Below are 19,045 nucleotides of genomic sequence, written 5' to 3'. Positions count from 1 at the left end.
AAGCATTTATTCTTCCACCTATCTATCACCCATTGGAAAGATGACCCCTATCAGGACAGCATGTGGTCGTTGCTCCTCAGAGCAGGAGCTGCCACTTGACCATGACCACCTGAAACTGAAATCAGATTAGCTAAGTTGTTGACTATATAGAAAAGGTAGTTCTGTGTGCCTCCTGAAACTATAACTGCACAGAACTGAACACCACAAAGAACACCTCTCATTCTATTAGAAATTACTTTAAAAGTTAAGACATAGAAGTCAAAACCAAACGGGCTGTAGATAGCATAATGTTAACAGGTGCAGAATAATATTAATTCTGAAATAATGGCCTTAAACTGATAGTCCACATTCAGATATGAACTGGGAATGACTTCTCCTCTTTGCTTTCCTCTTTCTGGCACAGGTTTTTGTCTGACTATAAAACTTACCATCTTGTCTCCTTTCTTAGTAACATTTGTCTATCCTGATGAACTCCTAAGCTACGTCTCATTTCATAGTCCACACCAGTACAAAGAACAAATGCCAGCTTTAAAAGAAGCACTCTTACATAGCAGCATGGATCCTCTTGCATGATAGTACAGTGCAGGTGTAGCCTTAGAAACAGGATCTTATTCAAAGACAGGTTATGAGCCCACAGGCTGCAAATCTTGACATGCACGACCAAGGAAACGACAAAAGCCACTGCGTACGTGATGCTGATCCCACAAGATCACTCAGTCTAACCACACTGTATGCTTTTCCTCCATCTGTTATGACCTGTACAATATATACCTCTATACACATTCAACTTGTAACAGATTCCTGGGCACCAATTAGACCCTTCCCTATATAGCCCAGTTTTAATACACATGATGCAAAAGACTTTTAAATATACACTGAAGAGAAACCAGAGTTACTCTAGATGTAGTTTCTGTGTATTTTATTGATCTGATTGATACAATATACAAGCATACACAGCAGTATAGGCATGTGTATGTGTCTGGATATACATACATACACAAAATGCCATATGTATGATACGTACAACAAACAAGGCCAGATTATCTGGTCTTGCAGAGATATGCCCAGCACAGGACCAAAGACCAGGGTGGAGGCATACAAGCCCTTCAGAACTGTAACACTGTCCATCCCTACAGCCACATGGGGACAAGGACAGCTTCTGCAATAGGACAGAAAGACAATAGGTATCTATTTTAGATCTAGTAATAGAGAAGATGGTTGCTTTTACCTTACCACTGGTTATTCTGTTTTCCAAGGGTGATCCGTTATTATTCAGATAAGCATGACTCGCTGGCTTTACACCAGGAGATAAAAAAAAGGTGCACAGAAACTGCTAAGTGGGATTCCACAGCACAAAGATAGCTAATAAAGCCTGCTGGGGAGCCATGGCAGATGATGAAACTGCACCAGGCCCAACAGGTTCTTCGGACCCAGGGGCTGACATGTGGGAAGTCTGGGCAAACACTTGAGAAAGAGCTCAACAGGAATCCTTGCTTTGTTCTTTGCCCACACCCAAATGTGCCGTATTTACGCATCCCTCTAGTACCCTCATGTAATACCACCACAGAAGTGGTCAGAATCCACCAGCATGCTAATAAAGTTTTTCCACAGTAAAGAATTACTACCATTTATTTGTTATTGACATATTTTATAAGAAAAACAGTAAAAATCGGTCAAGTTGGTTATCAGGCACCTGGCTGTATGATTTACATAGGAAACCACAGTTGTTGGGAGCTGAAAGAGGAGAAGCCTCATGGCCTCACAGCGTATTCTGGGAAGAACAAAATAGATAGTTACCAAGTCTGTGGCTATTTTATATTTTAACTTTTTCAGCTCATGAAAACAGAATGAATACTGGTGATATAGCTCTGACAGGCATATTTTGCTCGTAAAACAATAACAAAATACATTTTAAGCCATATTTTTTACCATAAGCTACTGTCAGTTAATAACCTAGACCTGAATTTTTTCCTCTGTTGCAAGTTCATGGCTTGGATCAATAAGACACGTTCCTATCATTCTTCCATCAGACATCACTGGAGAAGCAGTAGGTGTCTGCATGGTAAGTAAAGAGAGAGATGGAGAAAAACTGGGGGTCATGGTTGGTGGAGGGTATCCAGGATTATGGATAAGGGGAGAACGAGGGTATTTCTTAAATGCTTGCCCTGATATTATATTTGGCATTCGTGGTGGCACTGTCCTTATGCCAGGCTGAGCTACTGATGTTATCAAGGGAGGAGGGGAAACAAGAGATTTCTTCTCCTTAGAGAAGCTATGAACGTGTACATTTTCATCTTTCAGTTTTGCAATATCATTGAACACTGAGGCAAGAGGTTGAAATCTGGGTTCCCAGCTGAGCACATAATCCCAGTTATAGTCACCTCTGAGATCCTCATGAGAGGTGCCAAGAGTTGCAAGCAAATCATGCCCAGAGTCCTGCCTATCTGACATCAAGATATATTCTCTTGTGAGATCTGTCATTATGTCTTTCTCTTTTATTCCAATTTTCTTAACTGTTTGAGCCAACATTTTGTTATGCACATAGGCTGTGTCACAGGCTTCTTCTCTGCCTTCTCCTTTAATGGCCTGCATGCTCTCTATGCTTTGTGTGGTAGCCATGACATCCGTTTCTTCAGACTGACACGAGAGCTGATCAGACTCTCTTGGGATCCCCGAATCCAGCACCCGTGAGCCACGCTCGCTCAGTGCCGAGCCGGCACTCTTTCTGCAAGGATGCTCATTGATCCGTTTGATTTCCTCATCCTCTGCAGTTTCTCCTTCGGCAGAACTGTGGCCACTGGAGTCTGAATGCCTGCAGGGGACACCATCATCCTTCCCCTCTCCGATTCCTGCTAAGCTCAGCCATTCTGCTATGGCACCCATAGGAAGCATACTGCTCTCAGTACTTTGGATTTTCTGGCAGTCCTCATCTTCGCTGGCTGAATTCACATCAGTAGCTGAGGAGGATACTGCTTCTTTTTTCACACAAGAGTTCATCAGATCTTTCCACTTATGTCTCAGAATAAGTGCAATAAGACTGACCGCAAGCAGTAGGAACGCTATCAAGGAGACTGAAACACTAATGGTCAGGCTGTATGCTGACACTATGGGATAACTCTCAGGAGAATTGGAAACATTTACCAAAATGGTGCATACTGTGAACTTTGACTCAGTTTTGGGGCTATGAGCTCTTACCAGCAATTCCAGGGTGTCATCATTCCTTTTGCTGCCATTTTTCTTTCTGTGAACAGTCTGAGTCAAATAAATACTACCACTGGTTTGATTCACAGAAAAGAAAGGAGAAGTTTTTAGCAGGGAGTAATGAACAACTCCGTCCAGTCCCCCATCGCTGTCTGATGCTGTCACTCTGCCAAGCAACTGGCCTGCTTCGTTCTTCTCAGGGAGATTAAAGAAATACTGATCTTGTGTAAACACTGGGTCAAATTCATCTCTCCCCTCTATATCTACCTGAACTGTAACGGTGGCCAGTGAGTCACCTTTGTCTTTTGCTTGGATTATGAGACAGTACCTATTCTGAATTTCATAGTCAAACATTTGCTTTGTATGAATATCTCCTGTCAAAGGATCAATGAAGAACATGTCATGGTCTCTAGGAGCTTCACGATGAGCCAAACACGAAGACTGGATGGAGTAGGTAAGGTGGCCATAGGAGCCTTTATCAAAATCCAGTGCATTAACAGCACACACAAAAGAAAAGGTAGGCAGATTTTCACTGACAGTGCAGCTCAGGCTGGGAAACAAAAACAGTGGGGCATAATCGTTGTCATCTAGGACGCTAACAAGAACAACAGAAAAAGCCACATTTTTTACATCAGCTCCTCCATCTGTGGCTTGGATGATCAAAGTGAATTTCATGGTATCCTCATAATCCAGTGTTTTCATCAAATCCACTGATCCTGTTTTCCCATCCAAGCGAAAATATCCCCTGTCATTTCCAGAGATCATTGCATAAGTGATCTCTGCGTTAGTGCCTGCATCACAATCATCTGCTGAAACTTCAGTGATGTGACTACCTACAGGGATGCTTTCTTTGACATGAATATGGTACTCCGGGCTGCTAAATACTGGAGGATTATCATTAACATCCAGCACAGTTATTAGCACAGTAGCAGTTGAATTCAAGGAGGGTGTTCCACGATCAGAGGCAAGGAGGACCAAACAGTGAGAAGAAGCTGTTTCCCTGTCAAGAATATTGCTCAAAACAAGATTGCCAACAAGCTTGTAGGATGTTTCTGACTCCACGACACTTGTTTCCACAGAGAATAAATTGTCAGAATTCCCATCAATAATAGAGTATTCAACATATGTGTTTTCATGTGTCCAATCATAGTCGATGGCTGAAAACGTGAGGACACTTTCTCCAACCGAAGCATCCTCGCTCACGCTGAGATTGTACAGAACCCTTGTGAACTGAGGGGCATAGTTATTTACATCTTCTATGTGCACCTCTACGGAGGTAACTGCACTCAGAGCGGGACTGCCACTGTCCGTGGCTTCTATCAGGAGCTGGATAATGGGAATCTTTTCCAGCTGTGTCACTGGTCCTGTAGCAAACACTGAACCTGAAAATAAAACAGAATTAATAAAACACCTCACTCACTAAGGCAAGTAAATGTGATTCCAAAAGCTGAATCTAATCAGTCATATTTGAAAATTACTCAAATGTAATGGCTGCACACCCCAAAGTAACTCTAAGAAATCAGAGCTAAGTCTGCAAAGCCTACCTACAATGATGCAGTATCAAATACACATACTGCATTTAGACTAGCAAAAATTTCTCTACCTCATAACAGGCCAAATATGCCAACTGCAGAAAATAAAAGGCAAAATAAAGCTAAGGAAATATAGGCTCCTTATTAGAGGTGGCTATACTGTGCAAGTTCATTACTGAAGGTCGGTAGTTCTCATGTTTTGCTTGCAATCCAGTAACAGCATTACAGGCATGTTTGTTATTTAGATAGGTTTGCCAGTAAGTTAAACGTGTTTCATTCAAATTGCTTATCTAAACATGGGGCTTGGACTAGATGATCTTTAAAGGTCCCTTCCAACCCCAACCATTCTGACTCTATGTTCATAAGCCATCTACTTCTATTTCACTCTTCATGGTGTATAGCTAAGCACCACAGAGGCAACGCTGTGTGACATTTTCTGACCACAGTTAAAAACAACCATTAGCCACAGATAAAGACAGGTTGGTGAATACAGAGCAACAAATGGGTAAAACAGAAAACAGCTTTAACTGGCTGAGACATTCATATTTTTAGTGTTTGTAGTTACCATCACCCAACAAACACTGCATTCAAAAATTCACCTCATGTAAGCACCTGGGAACAGCAAATAAGCGATAAGAACTGGCTTGCTGAACAATAGTTGCATATCATTTTTGCAGTATCTAGTAATCTCTGAAGCTGATATTACCAAAAATCGTATCTACATATGCATACAGAGAGAGACACATCCACACACAGTTTTCTACCTCCCGAAGTGTTACAGCATTAGGCCAGAAAATTTAAAATGGTAAGTCTCTTATCTATTGAAGAACATTATGTACTTTGGAGAGAACGTTTTCGGTTTAGAAAACTTTTAAATTCCATTTAGTGTTACAGGATAACATAAGCTCTCTAAAGAAGCAATCTTAAAAACATACTGCCCAAGCTGTAGAGAAGCTTCATTATGATAGGTTCAAGTTACACTAATAAATAATAAGTATGAACTTAAATTGAATGACACCTAATACATGAGCTGAAATGTTATGAAACAATGCAAAACATACAGCAACTTTTATACTAAATTGCATCAGAGGAATAGCACCTATAGGATGTTGTGACCAGCTGCCTCGTGCATGGTTCAGGGACAAACTGAGAACTCCTGTCTTTGATGCTATCAGTTCTTCAGAGATAATGGCAGATTTAGCCAAAACATATGGTGGACTTCAGTCACCAAAGATTTCCAGAACTCAAGTGATCACTGGCAACAGGTGAAGAAGTGCAATATGACTCTTCAATTTACACTGAAAAAGGTGAAATAAACCATGCTTACTGACTCACCATTATTATGATCAATGGAAAATCCCTCAGAAGAAGAGAGGATTTTGTAGGAAATCATTCCATTATGCTCCGAATCCCTGTCCACAGCAGAGACTATCAGAACAGTGGCATCCATAGAAATAAGCTCTGGCAAGCTCACCTGACATACAAAGCAAAATTACAGTTTTGCTAGAGGTTAATAAAAGATTTTGAACACAAAAAATACGTTTTCCTTCATTTGATCTTGTTAGAAAAAAACACACACAGTTCCCAGCTTTGGAAAAAGTTTCACCTACCCATTTTCTTCTGGGACAAAACTATAAAGAGTTGAGATACTGATAACAATGCATAGAAAAAAGCCAAAGTTCACAGTAAACAGTAATAAAATCCATCTAGTTCTAGTTCATTATGACAATGAGTTCAGTGAATAACTGAATCTCTTTTTTCAATAGTACACTAATGGAAGGAATACCTACAACGGACTGCAACTAAAATCGGCTTTTTTCCCTGCTTTCAGAAACACCTTGATTTTTGTACATGGAATACAGTCTGCAGTCCCTGTCTGGAGTGTATGATTGGCCATTAAAAAAAAAACCAACACATGTACCTGGAAAATTCCGGGACCAGAGCACTTAATCATTCCTGGATTATTCCTAGAATTTAGTTTTTCAAAATGCTCCTTTTTTTCTTCACATAACCTAGGAAACCAAGAAAGTCCTTTCCCTTCTTAAGAGCTTTCATTATCTGAAGTCCAGATACAGTATTTTTGTGACCAAAGTTTCCTTCCACTTTATAAATCCAATTTCAAATGAACAGTATGATACAACAGCTACCTTTGTCATAACTTCAAGTGTTAGTTTAAATAATTTTAACAGATAGATTTAATATATATATACATATAATAGCCATATATATGAAACTATATATGAAAAGTATAAATATGAAAACACTTGATAGGACAATAAAAGGGTAAAACTTACAGGACGATGAATACAGAATTATACATATCATTGACTGAAAAGAAGCAGTGTATCTTACTGTCCAAGCAACATATCAAAACATCAGGATTGTGGAGAGAGAAGCTCAGCTGTTCACGTTAGTATAGTCAATAGAGCTATGCTGTTTTGTATCAGTTAATAACCCTGCCTGTAATGTCTGCTCTGATCTACAAAAAAAATTCCTAGCACTTGCACAAGCAAGTACTTGCCTAATCTATTCTCCAAAATCGGATACATATGAGGATTGAAGAAAACTTAAGGCAAGGTCTAAAAATCACTTGAGCATTAATAGTGCTTTTTTTTTTTTTTCAGAATTTAAACTTATGAGTTAAAGTGGGCAATTTACACAAATCCTGAGAACTCAGGCACCTGAAAGTTTCACAGGTGCCTACAGTCTGTCCCATAGTTATCTAAGTGACTAAACTGTTGTGTCTGCACATGCTCAGAGGTTGAAATTTCCTTACTATGCCAAATGTTTAGACTTATTTCTTGACTAAATCTGACTGAGATTTATAGATGAAGCATTATTAAATCCAGGTCTTCTGCGATGTCTCATATTTTTGGCTCCGAGCACATCTATCACACACAAAAAGCACAAAGTCAAGCAAACAGCTCAGTTCACAGGATCGCAGAATAGCTGAGGCTGACAGGCACCTCTACAGGTCATCTTGTCCAACCCTTGCTCAGAGCAGGGTCACCTAGAGCAGGGTGCCCATGACTGTGTATAGTTGAGTTTTGAATATCTCCAGGGATGGAGACTCCACAGTATCTCTGGGCAACCTGTGCCAGTACTCAATCACTGTTAGAGTTTAAAAAAAAAAAGTTTTTCCCTGATGTTTAAACAGAATTTCCTGTATTTCCGTTTGTGCCCACTGCCTCTTGCCCTGTCACTGGACCCCACAGAGAAGAATCTAGTTCTGTCTTCTTTACACTCCCCACCAGTTTTACACACATTGGTAAGATCCTCCCTGAACCTTCTCTTCTCCAGCCTGAACGATCCATGCTCTAGTCTCTCTTGGGCCTCAGTCCAAGCCCCACAGCCTAGCCCCACACAAACAAGTCCAAAGGAAAGTACCCCTCTGGCAGCCTCACCTTTCCTGTGTCAGCCTTATTGCAGCCTAACTTCACCTGGACCTCCAGGCTTTGTCTCTCTCCCATCCCTAATCCTAACTCCAAGCCACTACAGGTGCTGAGCCTTACCCAAGCCCCACAGCCTCAGTGCTGATGAAGTCAGAGCAAAACCCTTTTAGCAGCCTACCCTTGAGAGCCTTGTATGATATACGCTCCAATTCCTTTAATCATCTTAGTGGCCCATAGTTGTCCATAGTCGCTAAAACAGCTTTGTTTCAAAACAGTGTTGGACAACTTGACTTCTGCAACAGTCTAGCAGTTCAAATGCTTGTCCAGAAGTCCAAAAGCCGAGCTCTGTACCCTCCTCAGTCTAGTAGGGGATGTTGGGGAGGTCAAAACTCATATCCCTCACTCTCTAGATGAGTGCCATTGCTATAAGGCAGGGTTACACATTACAAACTCTATGTGCATAACCTACCACAGGGGCATTTGCTACACCTCTGTGGAGCCGTGTAACTGAAAATGAAGACATTCATGCCATAGTAATGGACCCAGAATCAATGTACCAACTTGTTTACCATTCTCTTGGAAGAAGGAAGTTCTGAACACTGGACCCTGCTCCCCAAACTGGTTTGGATTATATCCAGTAACTCCTAGTGATGAATGCATGGTGTATGGAGTACAGCTAGCATTCACACCACTTTCCTTCTGAAGTCAGAAACCACAAACATGAAAACTGAACAACTCCCTCAGTCCTTTTAGCAGAATTCCTAGGAAGGGGCTGGAGTCTCCCAGAAGACCCCTGCTCTGTTTCTGCTCAGTAATAGTTTGAAGATACTTTCTTTCTCCGTGCTCAAACGCATTATTAAGACAAATATAAACAAGCACTCCTACTATTTATCATCATATACAGAAAGACATCACATTTTTGTTGTCCGTTTGCCATGTTCCCACCTGATAGGAATCCTGAGTAAACACTGGTGGGTTATCATTGATGTCCAAAACAAGGATGGTAAGTTCTGCTTCTGTTTGATGTACAGAATCTGAAACTATGATTCTCAGCTTATACACAGCAGTTTCTTCAAAATCTAATGGTTCCACCACTGTGACTACACCAGTGTGTTGATCGATAGCAAATTTCATTCCAGGACTATTGTCATAAATAAAACCAAACTGAAGTGCTGGCCTGGAGTCCGCATCACTTGCTGACACCTGAGTCACGAAAAAACCAGGCAGGGCACCTGAAACAATAATTTTCAGAATAAGTCATAGCTAAAAGATGATGTTACAATTTCTGAAGATTTTGCCAATTTTATAATATTGAATCTTAGATATATGTAATCTTACTGTATTAGCTTTTGGTGTATTTCGACTTTGTGTTTTAGAATAAGAGCAATATCCAGAAATGCTATGGAAACAGTAGTGGATTTCTTCAAATGCATCTGCTTTATCCCAATTTTAATTTGGGTTTTCTTTAGACTTTCCCAGATTCAGTGTAGCCATAACTGTTTCTTCACCAGCAACAGGAACTTCCATGGTTTTCCACATGCATGTAGGTGACATGAATTTACTGAACAGTGTCAAACTTCCACAAGAATATTTAACTGAGGCATCAGAGTCCCCTGGTCTCTGTAGAGCGAGCAACTGCAATTCTGAAGCTTTTCCAGAGGAGGAGAAGGCCACTAGAGAGACACGAGACATCCAGCCAGATCTATGTGGCACAAAAATCTTAAGAGCTCAAAGTATACCCCTATGAGACTGGGGAACTGGATACACACAGCTTTTGTCGTGTGCCAAACTGACAGTACAAGGGATTGCAAATTGAACCTATCAGTGATCATCTAACAAAGCTTGGAGCTAACAGAAACTAAACCATTCCCCATTTGCACGCCTGGGGCATTAAGCCTCAAAACATGCAGCGTGATATCCTAAAGAAAATGTTCTTAAACAGAACACAAAAACCTAAATAAGTAGCCAGTAGTTTACAGCTGCTATGCATCCATGACTCCCGTACTTGTCATTACCAGTGGGAGCTAAATTTAGGAAAGGCTAAAAAAATATCACTAGAAACACAGCCTTGGTATCTTTTGTTAACAGCAGTACCGGAATTTCAGCACCTAAATCTTTATAAACGTTCAGCTGTATATCTTAATGCATCACATATATGATGCCTGTATTTGAAAATACTGCGCTGAAGATTCAAGGTCTGCAAATGTTGAGCTTATGTCACACAATATACCAGATGTATGCTGGGATGAGAACTCAGGAGGTCCTGGGTCCTCCTTTTCACGGTCATCAACTGGATCAAGCTATAGAGCATTTTAAAGCTTCATTCAAATTTACAGAAATGATGTCTTTCATCACAGTGAAGTTAAAATTGTCTCATTTCTAGCAATGCTGGTTTTAACACCAAGTATTTTTATTGGAGAAAAGCAGAAATTGAAGACATCTGAAGAATATGACACTGCAGGCCAAAATGAACAGATTACAGATGTATTTCTGTAGAGTTTGTTTTCCTCTTTCTGAATTCCCTATGGTTTTTCTCCAAATTGTTCTTAAACACAATGTCTAAAGATTAAGAATAATGCCTCTGAGAACAAAAGCAGATCACAATTTATTTTGATATTTCAGTATTAATACGATCCATTATCCTTTTTACTAGAGTCGCTTGGTTACACAAATCACCAAAAGCACTATTGTTGTTTGACAAATCCCAGTCTTAATAAAACTTAGCTGTACTATCACACTTACTTTCTGGGACCTCCACTTCACTTAGTGGTTGGACAACTGGAGCGTTGTCATTAATATCTAACACTTGTATCCTCACAATACTTGTAGCAGAAAGTCTGGGGTTTCCTTTATCGGCAGCTTGTACGACCAACCTATGATTAAAGGAAGCAGTAATTGTCACTATTGGTCAGAAATCACAGAATTATCCTCCAATGTTACAAACAGGGGAAAAATTACAAATGAAAAGATTAGCCCTTTCTGCTCCTCATTGCAACTCTTAAATTCCATCTTTCTTTCTGTAAAGTTGACTGTCTGCTGTTTTATTTTTTGTGTCTTGCAGGAAAAACATCCAGGAGATTCTAGGTGGAAAACCATAAAATCATACAAAGAAAAAGAAGCATTCGTCTGTATTCAACTCACCCAATTTCATACCAAATGTAGGTGGTTAAACAAGCCAGCAAGACTCTTTCAAATAAGACACATTTCTCCAATTGGTAATTCAGAGCAGGAATTAAAACTTAAGTACTAAATTGTCCTTTGGAGGAACCTGACTCTCCTCATCGTTTATAAAGGGACAAGAGGAATGTGAAAATTGGGTAATATGAAAACATCAAAAGTAATATTCAGCCAAAATGTCTGCAGAGATATAGAATAGGCTCCCTAGTATATTATAAATGTAAGTGATAATGTGAAAGACCTGAGTACTTGCACTATTTGACAGTGGCAAAGCTCCCACTGATTTTAGTGGGACCAGAATCTCACTGTCAGATTAAAAGAGTTTGCCTGTACGCTTCCATTTTACACCTGCATAAGGATGCATAGTAGATTCTGTTAACAACCTTTTGATTTCCACAAACAATGTAGCAAAAAAAACAGTAAGCAATGACCTGATAAACATGGATAAAAGTATATTTACTCTCTGTGGGAACTAGCTTCTGAACAATAAAGAGCAAATGTTTATTGTAAGCAAAGATTATTTGAAGACTTCACCCCTGCCCAGTATTAAAAATTATCCAGAAGGGAATTCAAAATTAAATCTAACTCAACAGGTGCTCTAAAATAAGGAACAGACAAAAAAAAGAAAACATCAAGCTATGCGAAAGGACACACAAGTCAGAGCCTTGCATCTCAATTAAATGTTTTGTGTACTAACAACCGTTTGCATGTTGCATCATATTTTCTGGGTCTCCCTGCAGATCTTCTGAATGCTTTATTTCTCCCTCTTTCTTCTAAGTCACAGTTTCTGTTTAAAGTGTCAAATAGATATTACTTCCTAAAAGTTCACATGACAATATGGAATACCAAGGCTGTAACTCAAGCTGTGGATTGCAGCACTTCCATTCCTGAACCACACCAGCTCTGGTCTGGGTGTCCTTGTGGTTTCTGATGCCGACAGAACACATAACTTGAATTGCAGGCCAGTATTCAATCAGTCACCATGTATAATTCCATATAGAAAGTGTATTTTTTCTAGAATGAATATTGGTAAGGTATACATACGGAAATATTTTACTAAAAATAATCACTTTCTAAAGTTTCAGGAAAAAACTCTCATAAAAACATCTTGGCCAAGGTATTAAAATTAAGGTTCTGTCAACACTTTCATTATAACTCCTATTATAAGGGACTTAGAACTTCTGGGGATGAAAATGTTCAATTTAGATAAAATAAACAACTCACAAATTTGAAAGAACCAACGGTAACATTTTGAAATTAAACGGGAAAACAGTTTTGAAAGCTTCTTTTGCTATTCACTTTTCACCTAACAATGTACAGATTAATAACGTATTAATAAAGAGAAGGAATATGAAGCTTCAGATTCCTCAAACAAATTGTCAATTTAAAATGCTAGATTCCAACATAAATACTGAAATAAATCAGGCTCCTAGTTAAAGACAGATATGAGAATTATTATGCTTACATGTTCAATGCTTCATAAACAGTAAACATCCTTCCTTTGAAGGATTTAGTCCAGGCATTCTTTTAAAGTACTAGTTACAAATAAAATGTATTATGTTATTTAAATGACTAAAAATCAGAACTGCTGTTTTTGATTCAGTGAAAAACAAACTCAAATGAAGTGTTCTGTACATTAAGTTAAAACAAAGTATTTCCTTTAGGACACTTATCAAATTACACTGATATTTTAAAAAAATCATATTCTGTTGATCTTTTTGATGTGGTTTTCTAGACCTTATTCTGGTTCACAAAAAATCTGATTGGATGTTTAAAATTTTGAGGCCCCAGAGGATAGGAAAACTTGCAAATACTTTAACTGATGTCACAACCGTATGGAAACTAAAAAGCTAATTTCTACTGACACATACACAGAAATCTACTTCTTGTAGAGATTGCAGTACATAAAAAGGATGTATGAATGAATCCGTATAGTCTTATTTTCTCTTCAAGGCATGATTTATTTGCTTTCTAATTCCAATTATGGTATGACCTGTAAAGAAACATTGTCCTGTCCACTTGATCATATTTACTCACACTTTCTTAGAAAAACTAATACTTAGTACAAGACAGCTTATAGATGGAAACAGCTTACAGAAACATCTTTATCAGATTATGGAGAAGAAAATTTGAACTAAATTCTAATTAAAGAACAGAATATGTCCCTGTTTCTTGGATTTGGTTTAAGTGCTTTCTCTGCGTCTTTACATATTTATAAAAAATGGTTCCAGAGAGGGAATGGCTGTACACTTCTTAATAAACTAAAATCCAGGAACTGCCATCATTCCTATAGTGAATCATCACGCTCACTTATATCAGTAAGTTGCCATTGATTAAACAAGACTATACTTCTTCCCCCAAATTTGAGAAGTATGCAAGAATCCATGGTACAAATGGGCAGCTTTTGTGCTGTTCTCAATGCTGTCTGGCTTGCACCCAGGCTCTGTGGATAATGGATATCAACAGAAAACTATAAAATCCATAACGTGAGCAATCTCAAGTTAAAGTGAACAAAAAGAACAACACGTTTATGTAAGAACCTTGCGTACAAACCTGTAAGATGAAGTGCTTTCATGATCTAGGACTGTATTAGTTGCTAAAATCCCTCGTGCTGAATCAATTAGAAATGTTGCATTTTCATTACCAGATAAAATTGAGTATTCAGTTTCTCCATTCAGCCCACTGTCAAGGTCAGCTGCAAATACCTGTTTGGGAGCAAAACTGAGGCTTAATTCAAAATCGCAGAATGCGATTTCAGAAAGAAAAACCTTATACTACAGTCATTATTTCTGGTTACTTTCCTTTCGACTGCACAGATTTAAGCGAATAATCGTATTGGTCCCCGACATGAGTGTCATGTGAGGTCACAAAATCTGCTCATGAATTGCAATAGGATGCACAGGAATTCTTTCCTTGAGTAGTGTGAAATTCAGCCACATAAAGCACTAGGGCTGAATGTAATCGTTTTACACTATAAGGTTGCTGTTAGAATGCTGTCTCTGTTTAGTGCATAAAAATGCACTTTCTCAGGGGTCCAGGACTGGCCCTTAAAGTATTACTGCTATACAAACAGACAAAGGATAAAATAATAAAATTAAGTTTTCAGAGCTTTCATGGAATAGTTCATTAATTACTTTTTAAAATACGAATGATAAAATGTAAAAAGGACAGAGGCAAGCTATAAAACCAACAGAATAAATAACATTCAACAGCAGTGAACAGGTTTCTCAAAGACTCCTCTAACTCTTCGGAGAGTCATCTTTGTACTTTTCTGGTTGCTGAACAAGCGTTATAATGAGTATGGGATCCAAACCATAGCAGAGGCAACCAGTCAGATTGAATAAAGGAAACATAGTAGAATGTATTCTGTCATAAAATTTTGACTGCACATCTGGTTTGACTGTCTTTTGACTTTTCTCCATTCCTGGACATATGTTTCTTTAAATACAATGTCCATCAGTTTCTAATCACTTTGCCCTGGAGGCATTTGTAGCTTTCCATTTATTTATTCTCTAGAGGAGGAGGAATATCTTTAGTACCTAACATGACCCTCACTGTGACCTGACTTGCAATGCAAGAACGTGTACTGAGGAAATTATGTGTTCTTCTAGTCCAACTGATGTCTTCTTTTTCTCTAACATGGCCAGCTGGAAACACTTTTGGAGAATGGATTCATTCAGAGGAAGAAGTGTTTGCACATTTAAATTGAGACAAGCTGCTCTTTAGGCATCAGATTTTAAATTGAACACTTGGGTTTGACTCTACTAGTCTGATGAGTTGAAAGTATTCTTTTTATTGCTATAGCCCTCTCAGTAGATGCATTAATGCGAGACCCAGCCTACATTGTAACCAGAACCACAGCTTTGAATGGTATTTTTCAACTACTTGAAGAGAGAAACAGAAAATTAAAAAAAAGGATTTAAAGTCCAGCTGCACAACTATTAAGATGACAAAGAATTCTCTTTCAGTTTAACAAGCCTGAATGAAAGATCTGAAATGTGGTCTAGAAAAAAAGTCATTGACTATTTTAGATATTCAAGCAAAGTAGTAGCAACACCAAGAACCCCACTCTCAGGTTTTAAGAGATAGTGGTCCAGAAGAGACCTAGCAGGATTGTAGTCATGAACAGATCAACCAAACTTCTTTTTAACTACAGCAGTGGGCTTGGGAAGATATATTTCCACTTACCTGTATGATGTCTATTTTAGGACTTTGGCCTTCCCATACTGATGCTTTGTAATAGCTTTGCTCAAACTTAGGTACATTGTCATTCACATCTTGTATCAAAACTGTCACTCCACAGAGCGCTGAATTCAAGTCATTTTCAGCCAGAACTGAAAGATGTATTTTATTCTTAATTTCATAATCAAGAAACTTTGGCTCTCTTACTGTGATTGCACCTGGTTTATTAAAATAAAAATAAAAAAAAAAATTGAGATGTGACATATGTTCAGGAAAAAACACTCACAAATGCAGTTATGAAGTCCCTAACATATATGGTCTCCTTCACTGAACACATGACAGAATTCCAGTGAGCTCTCTACCGTGTCCTTTCTCTACCTAACATCACCCCCCACATGCTAGTTACTGTACAAATCTTGGACAGCTAAGTTTTCACTGATCAGCCACCACATTGGCAATTTCCTAAAACAAAGCTGATTTACTTGTAGAGGGATAGAGAGGAAGAAAGTGGCTGCGTGACGTGTGCTCCTTGACACATGACAGTGAGCCAGCTGTGTCTGAAGAGACTCTTGGCCCTCATCTGAGAGTAGCTACATCTAGCCCTCCATCTATATCCAAATCAGGCAATAGCTGTATCAATTTCTGTATCTGACTGACATACAGGTAAAACACTGACTCCTTCTGATGTAGTAAGTGTCCCCCTCCAACTGTTATTCTATCAAAAACAACCAGTGAAAATTATTGAGACTACAAACACAACTAGACATCGCCACATTAAACCTGAAATGTCCTTGGAAATCCATGGTCATTGTTTCGATGTTCTAGGTAGTACAGTAATATATTCAAAATTCTTCGTTACATCTAAACATCAAACATAGTTCATTTTTATGTTAATTCCATTAGAATTCAAATTCAGTTTTGCATGGATTTTTCAGTAATGATGTCAGGAATTATCTATATCCCAAACCTGTGATAGCATAAGAACTCAATTACTGTGGCTCTCCAAGTGAGTGCTTTTCAGTTTTTATTTTCGAAGATAAGCAGCAATGATTGGCTATTGTTTATGGATCTGCCCAGTGTTCAAGAATTGCTTCTTGAACATAAAGATTGCAAAGCTGGCATGTCGTCTCTCTTCAGCACAACACTTAAAAATTATCACATTCTGTACAGAGAAAAAGAAAAATAGACAGTGGCAGAAGGAATACACTTCAAGATGACAAAAGGACCTGAAAGACTCTAGTGTAGAGTGAAGCAAATAATCAAGTCTGAGGTACACCACCTAGAAGGAACAAGTGAAAGAACCAGAGCTGCTCATTCTAGAGAAGTGCACACGAAGAAGAAACAGGGGTAACAGTCTTCAAATATGTAAAGATTAGCTGTTTTTGCCTTTATCTTATGTCTATTGTTACCAGCTTAAGAAGTAAGAAGTTTAAATTGTTTCAACACGCATTCAGATAAATATGAATAAAAACTTTCCAACTGCCAAGACTTGTACAGACTATTGAGAGGGTTTGCAGAATCTCTGTCACTGGAGGTTTTAAGAACATGACAGACAAACATCTGTCAGATTTAGGCACAGCTGATTCCCTTTCTGTGTCAGAGGACAGACTAGTTCATGTCTTTGGGTCACTTCCTACTATACTTTATACAATTCTACAATATAATAAATCCCCCTAGAATGGGAGAAAGTCTTCTCCAAAATGGGGTTAATTAACATCAGTGCTTGAAAAGACAAGTAGAGCAGAACTTTGGCTGTTTAGACTACCGAAGACAGAAAGGGCATCAATATAGCTCAAAATACGCCTGCTGTAGAAACAATGGGTACAGAGTTACTGGTGTCAAAATTAATGCTGAGGTAAGAACTGCTCTTAAAAAGTCCTAAAAGGCTGCACTTCAATTAATGTTTTCTAAGAAACACAAGAAAGGTTTCAGAAGAAAGGAAACAGAAGAGACCACAAGGGCTCAAATATCTCAAAAGAAGACTTGTGACATCCACTGCTATAGAAATTCCACTATTGTTTGTGAAGAGAGTGCTTACGAGACTTAAAAACATCATGTATCCATTTTTCAGACTGGCTTGATAAAAGCCAGTTTTTTTGTTTTTGTTTTTTTTTCTTGTTTTTTTGGAGATGATATTGGAGATTCACCTTCTTGGGGAAAAACTTGTCTGACTCTAAGATGTTCTTTAAGATTAATCTCTCTAGCTTTATTTCAGTGAAATAAGGAGGACTTGGAAATCAAGCATATGTACTTTAAGTGCCCCTCCTCTAAACAAAACAAAATAATTTAAACTGCCCATCAGCATCAGACATGATAGGTTTACAGGAGTATACCACTTGATGCCCGGAGACATCAGAATAACCAGCGATTAAAGCCTCTAGGAACTCAGGGAGAAAGCGATTTGTTAAGAGTACAACCTATTTACGCTATTTCTGAGGAAAACTGCTTACACTGTCTATGCCATCCCAGAAAGACCCCAGCTATTCAGGAGGCAAACTCTTTTGTTGCAGATGTTTAGGAGCTGAGAGGCAACCAGAGTACCTATGCTTGCTTATGCGCCTTAGATGAGATCATGTAAATGCACACAGGGAACATGCTGCTCTCCTGCTATCAGAAGTTCCTGACTGAAGAGCAGGTGAAAGCAGACCTGCTGCAGAATGCAAATACAACTGCCAAAAAAATAAACAAACATGACTTTCAGACTTGTCAAGGCTTGTCTGAAACAGAGCATTAAACTCAACAATGGTCTAATGCTTCCTACATTAGGAGTGTTTTGAAAGATTATGTTTATTGAGTGTTTGGGCAACTTTATGATGACAAACAAGATGGAGGAGTCTCAGCTTGGATCACAAAGCAGTAGTTTATCAACTCCCAACACCTGGTGATCATTAGTTAATCGGAACTGAGTGTTTTAAACAGACATGCTGGTGTTCAATTTCTTTCCACATCAAGTTTACAATAGTGCAGGTCTCTCTGCATCCCTGGTTTTACTAATGATTTATTCATTGTAACAGGAGAGTAATACTCTAAGAAAATCTACCCGTTGCTCTTGTGGTAGGAGCTTGCTATATTTTAGAGACCACATTCTTTAAGCTACACACAGACACTTGAAAAAATATATATATTTATAAAAACGTACCTGTAATGGGGTGTATGGAGAATACGCTTTCCTTGTCACTGAAGATGCTGTATTTTATATTTTCTCCTGTAAATTTGCGTTCATAAGCTTCTACAGTTAGAACTGATGTACCTATGGAAGCAATAAGACATTTTCATCATGTCCACTTTAGAAGGTTTTATTCTAATTTTATATTGTTGTGATTAATAACAGATGCACAGACAAACACCTATGTACTAGGCTAGGTGCTTATCCATGAATTAAAATAGTAGACAATAAAAACAACTCCTCTGTGACTTTCACTGCATTACAACTTCATAGGCAAGGCCCTGCCTATCCATCCTTGCCCAGTAAATTACTCATCTGATCACAACTTCATCACCTGCCTAAATAAAATGATGAGGTTTAACTTTTCCTAATTGCAAACTCCCATGTACCACTGG

General features: G+C 38.6%; 1 protein-coding gene across 1 annotated transcript in view; it reads right to left on the bottom strand.

The window, feature by feature from the left end:
* Positions 1 to 1,035: 1,035 nt before the first annotated feature.
* DCHS2 (dachsous cadherin-related 2) overlaps positions 1,036 to 19,045 on the bottom strand; it is a 118,680-nt gene continuing 100,670 nt past the window's right edge. Inside the window, exons 14-20 of the mRNA XM_087736658.1 lie at positions 18,624 to 18,734; positions 15,491 to 15,702; positions 13,856 to 14,007; positions 10,868 to 10,998; positions 9,071 to 9,357; positions 6,069 to 6,207; positions 1,036 to 4,583 (exon numbers count right to left, since the gene is read on the bottom strand). Coding sequence (XP_087592784.1) covers positions 1,954 to 4,583; positions 6,069 to 6,207; positions 9,071 to 9,357; positions 10,868 to 10,998; positions 13,856 to 14,007; positions 15,491 to 15,702; positions 18,624 to 18,734 — 3,662 coding nt within the window. The 3' untranslated portion in view covers positions 1,036 to 1,953. The remainder of the gene's footprint in view (positions 4,584 to 6,068; positions 6,208 to 9,070; positions 9,358 to 10,867; positions 10,999 to 13,855; positions 14,008 to 15,490; positions 15,703 to 18,623; positions 18,735 to 19,045) is intronic.

Source organism: Nipponia nippon, unplaced genomic scaffold (assembly GCF_047370975.1).
Source record: "Nipponia nippon isolate SJK-2023a ecotype South Korea unplaced genomic scaffold, ASM4737097v1 scaffold_6, whole genome shotgun sequence".
In the NCBI taxonomy this organism is placed as follows: domain Eukaryota; kingdom Metazoa; phylum Chordata; class Aves; order Pelecaniformes; family Threskiornithidae; genus Nipponia; species Nipponia nippon.
Note: the sequence above shows the minus strand (reverse complement) of the source record. Positions and strands in the feature narration are given on the sequence as shown.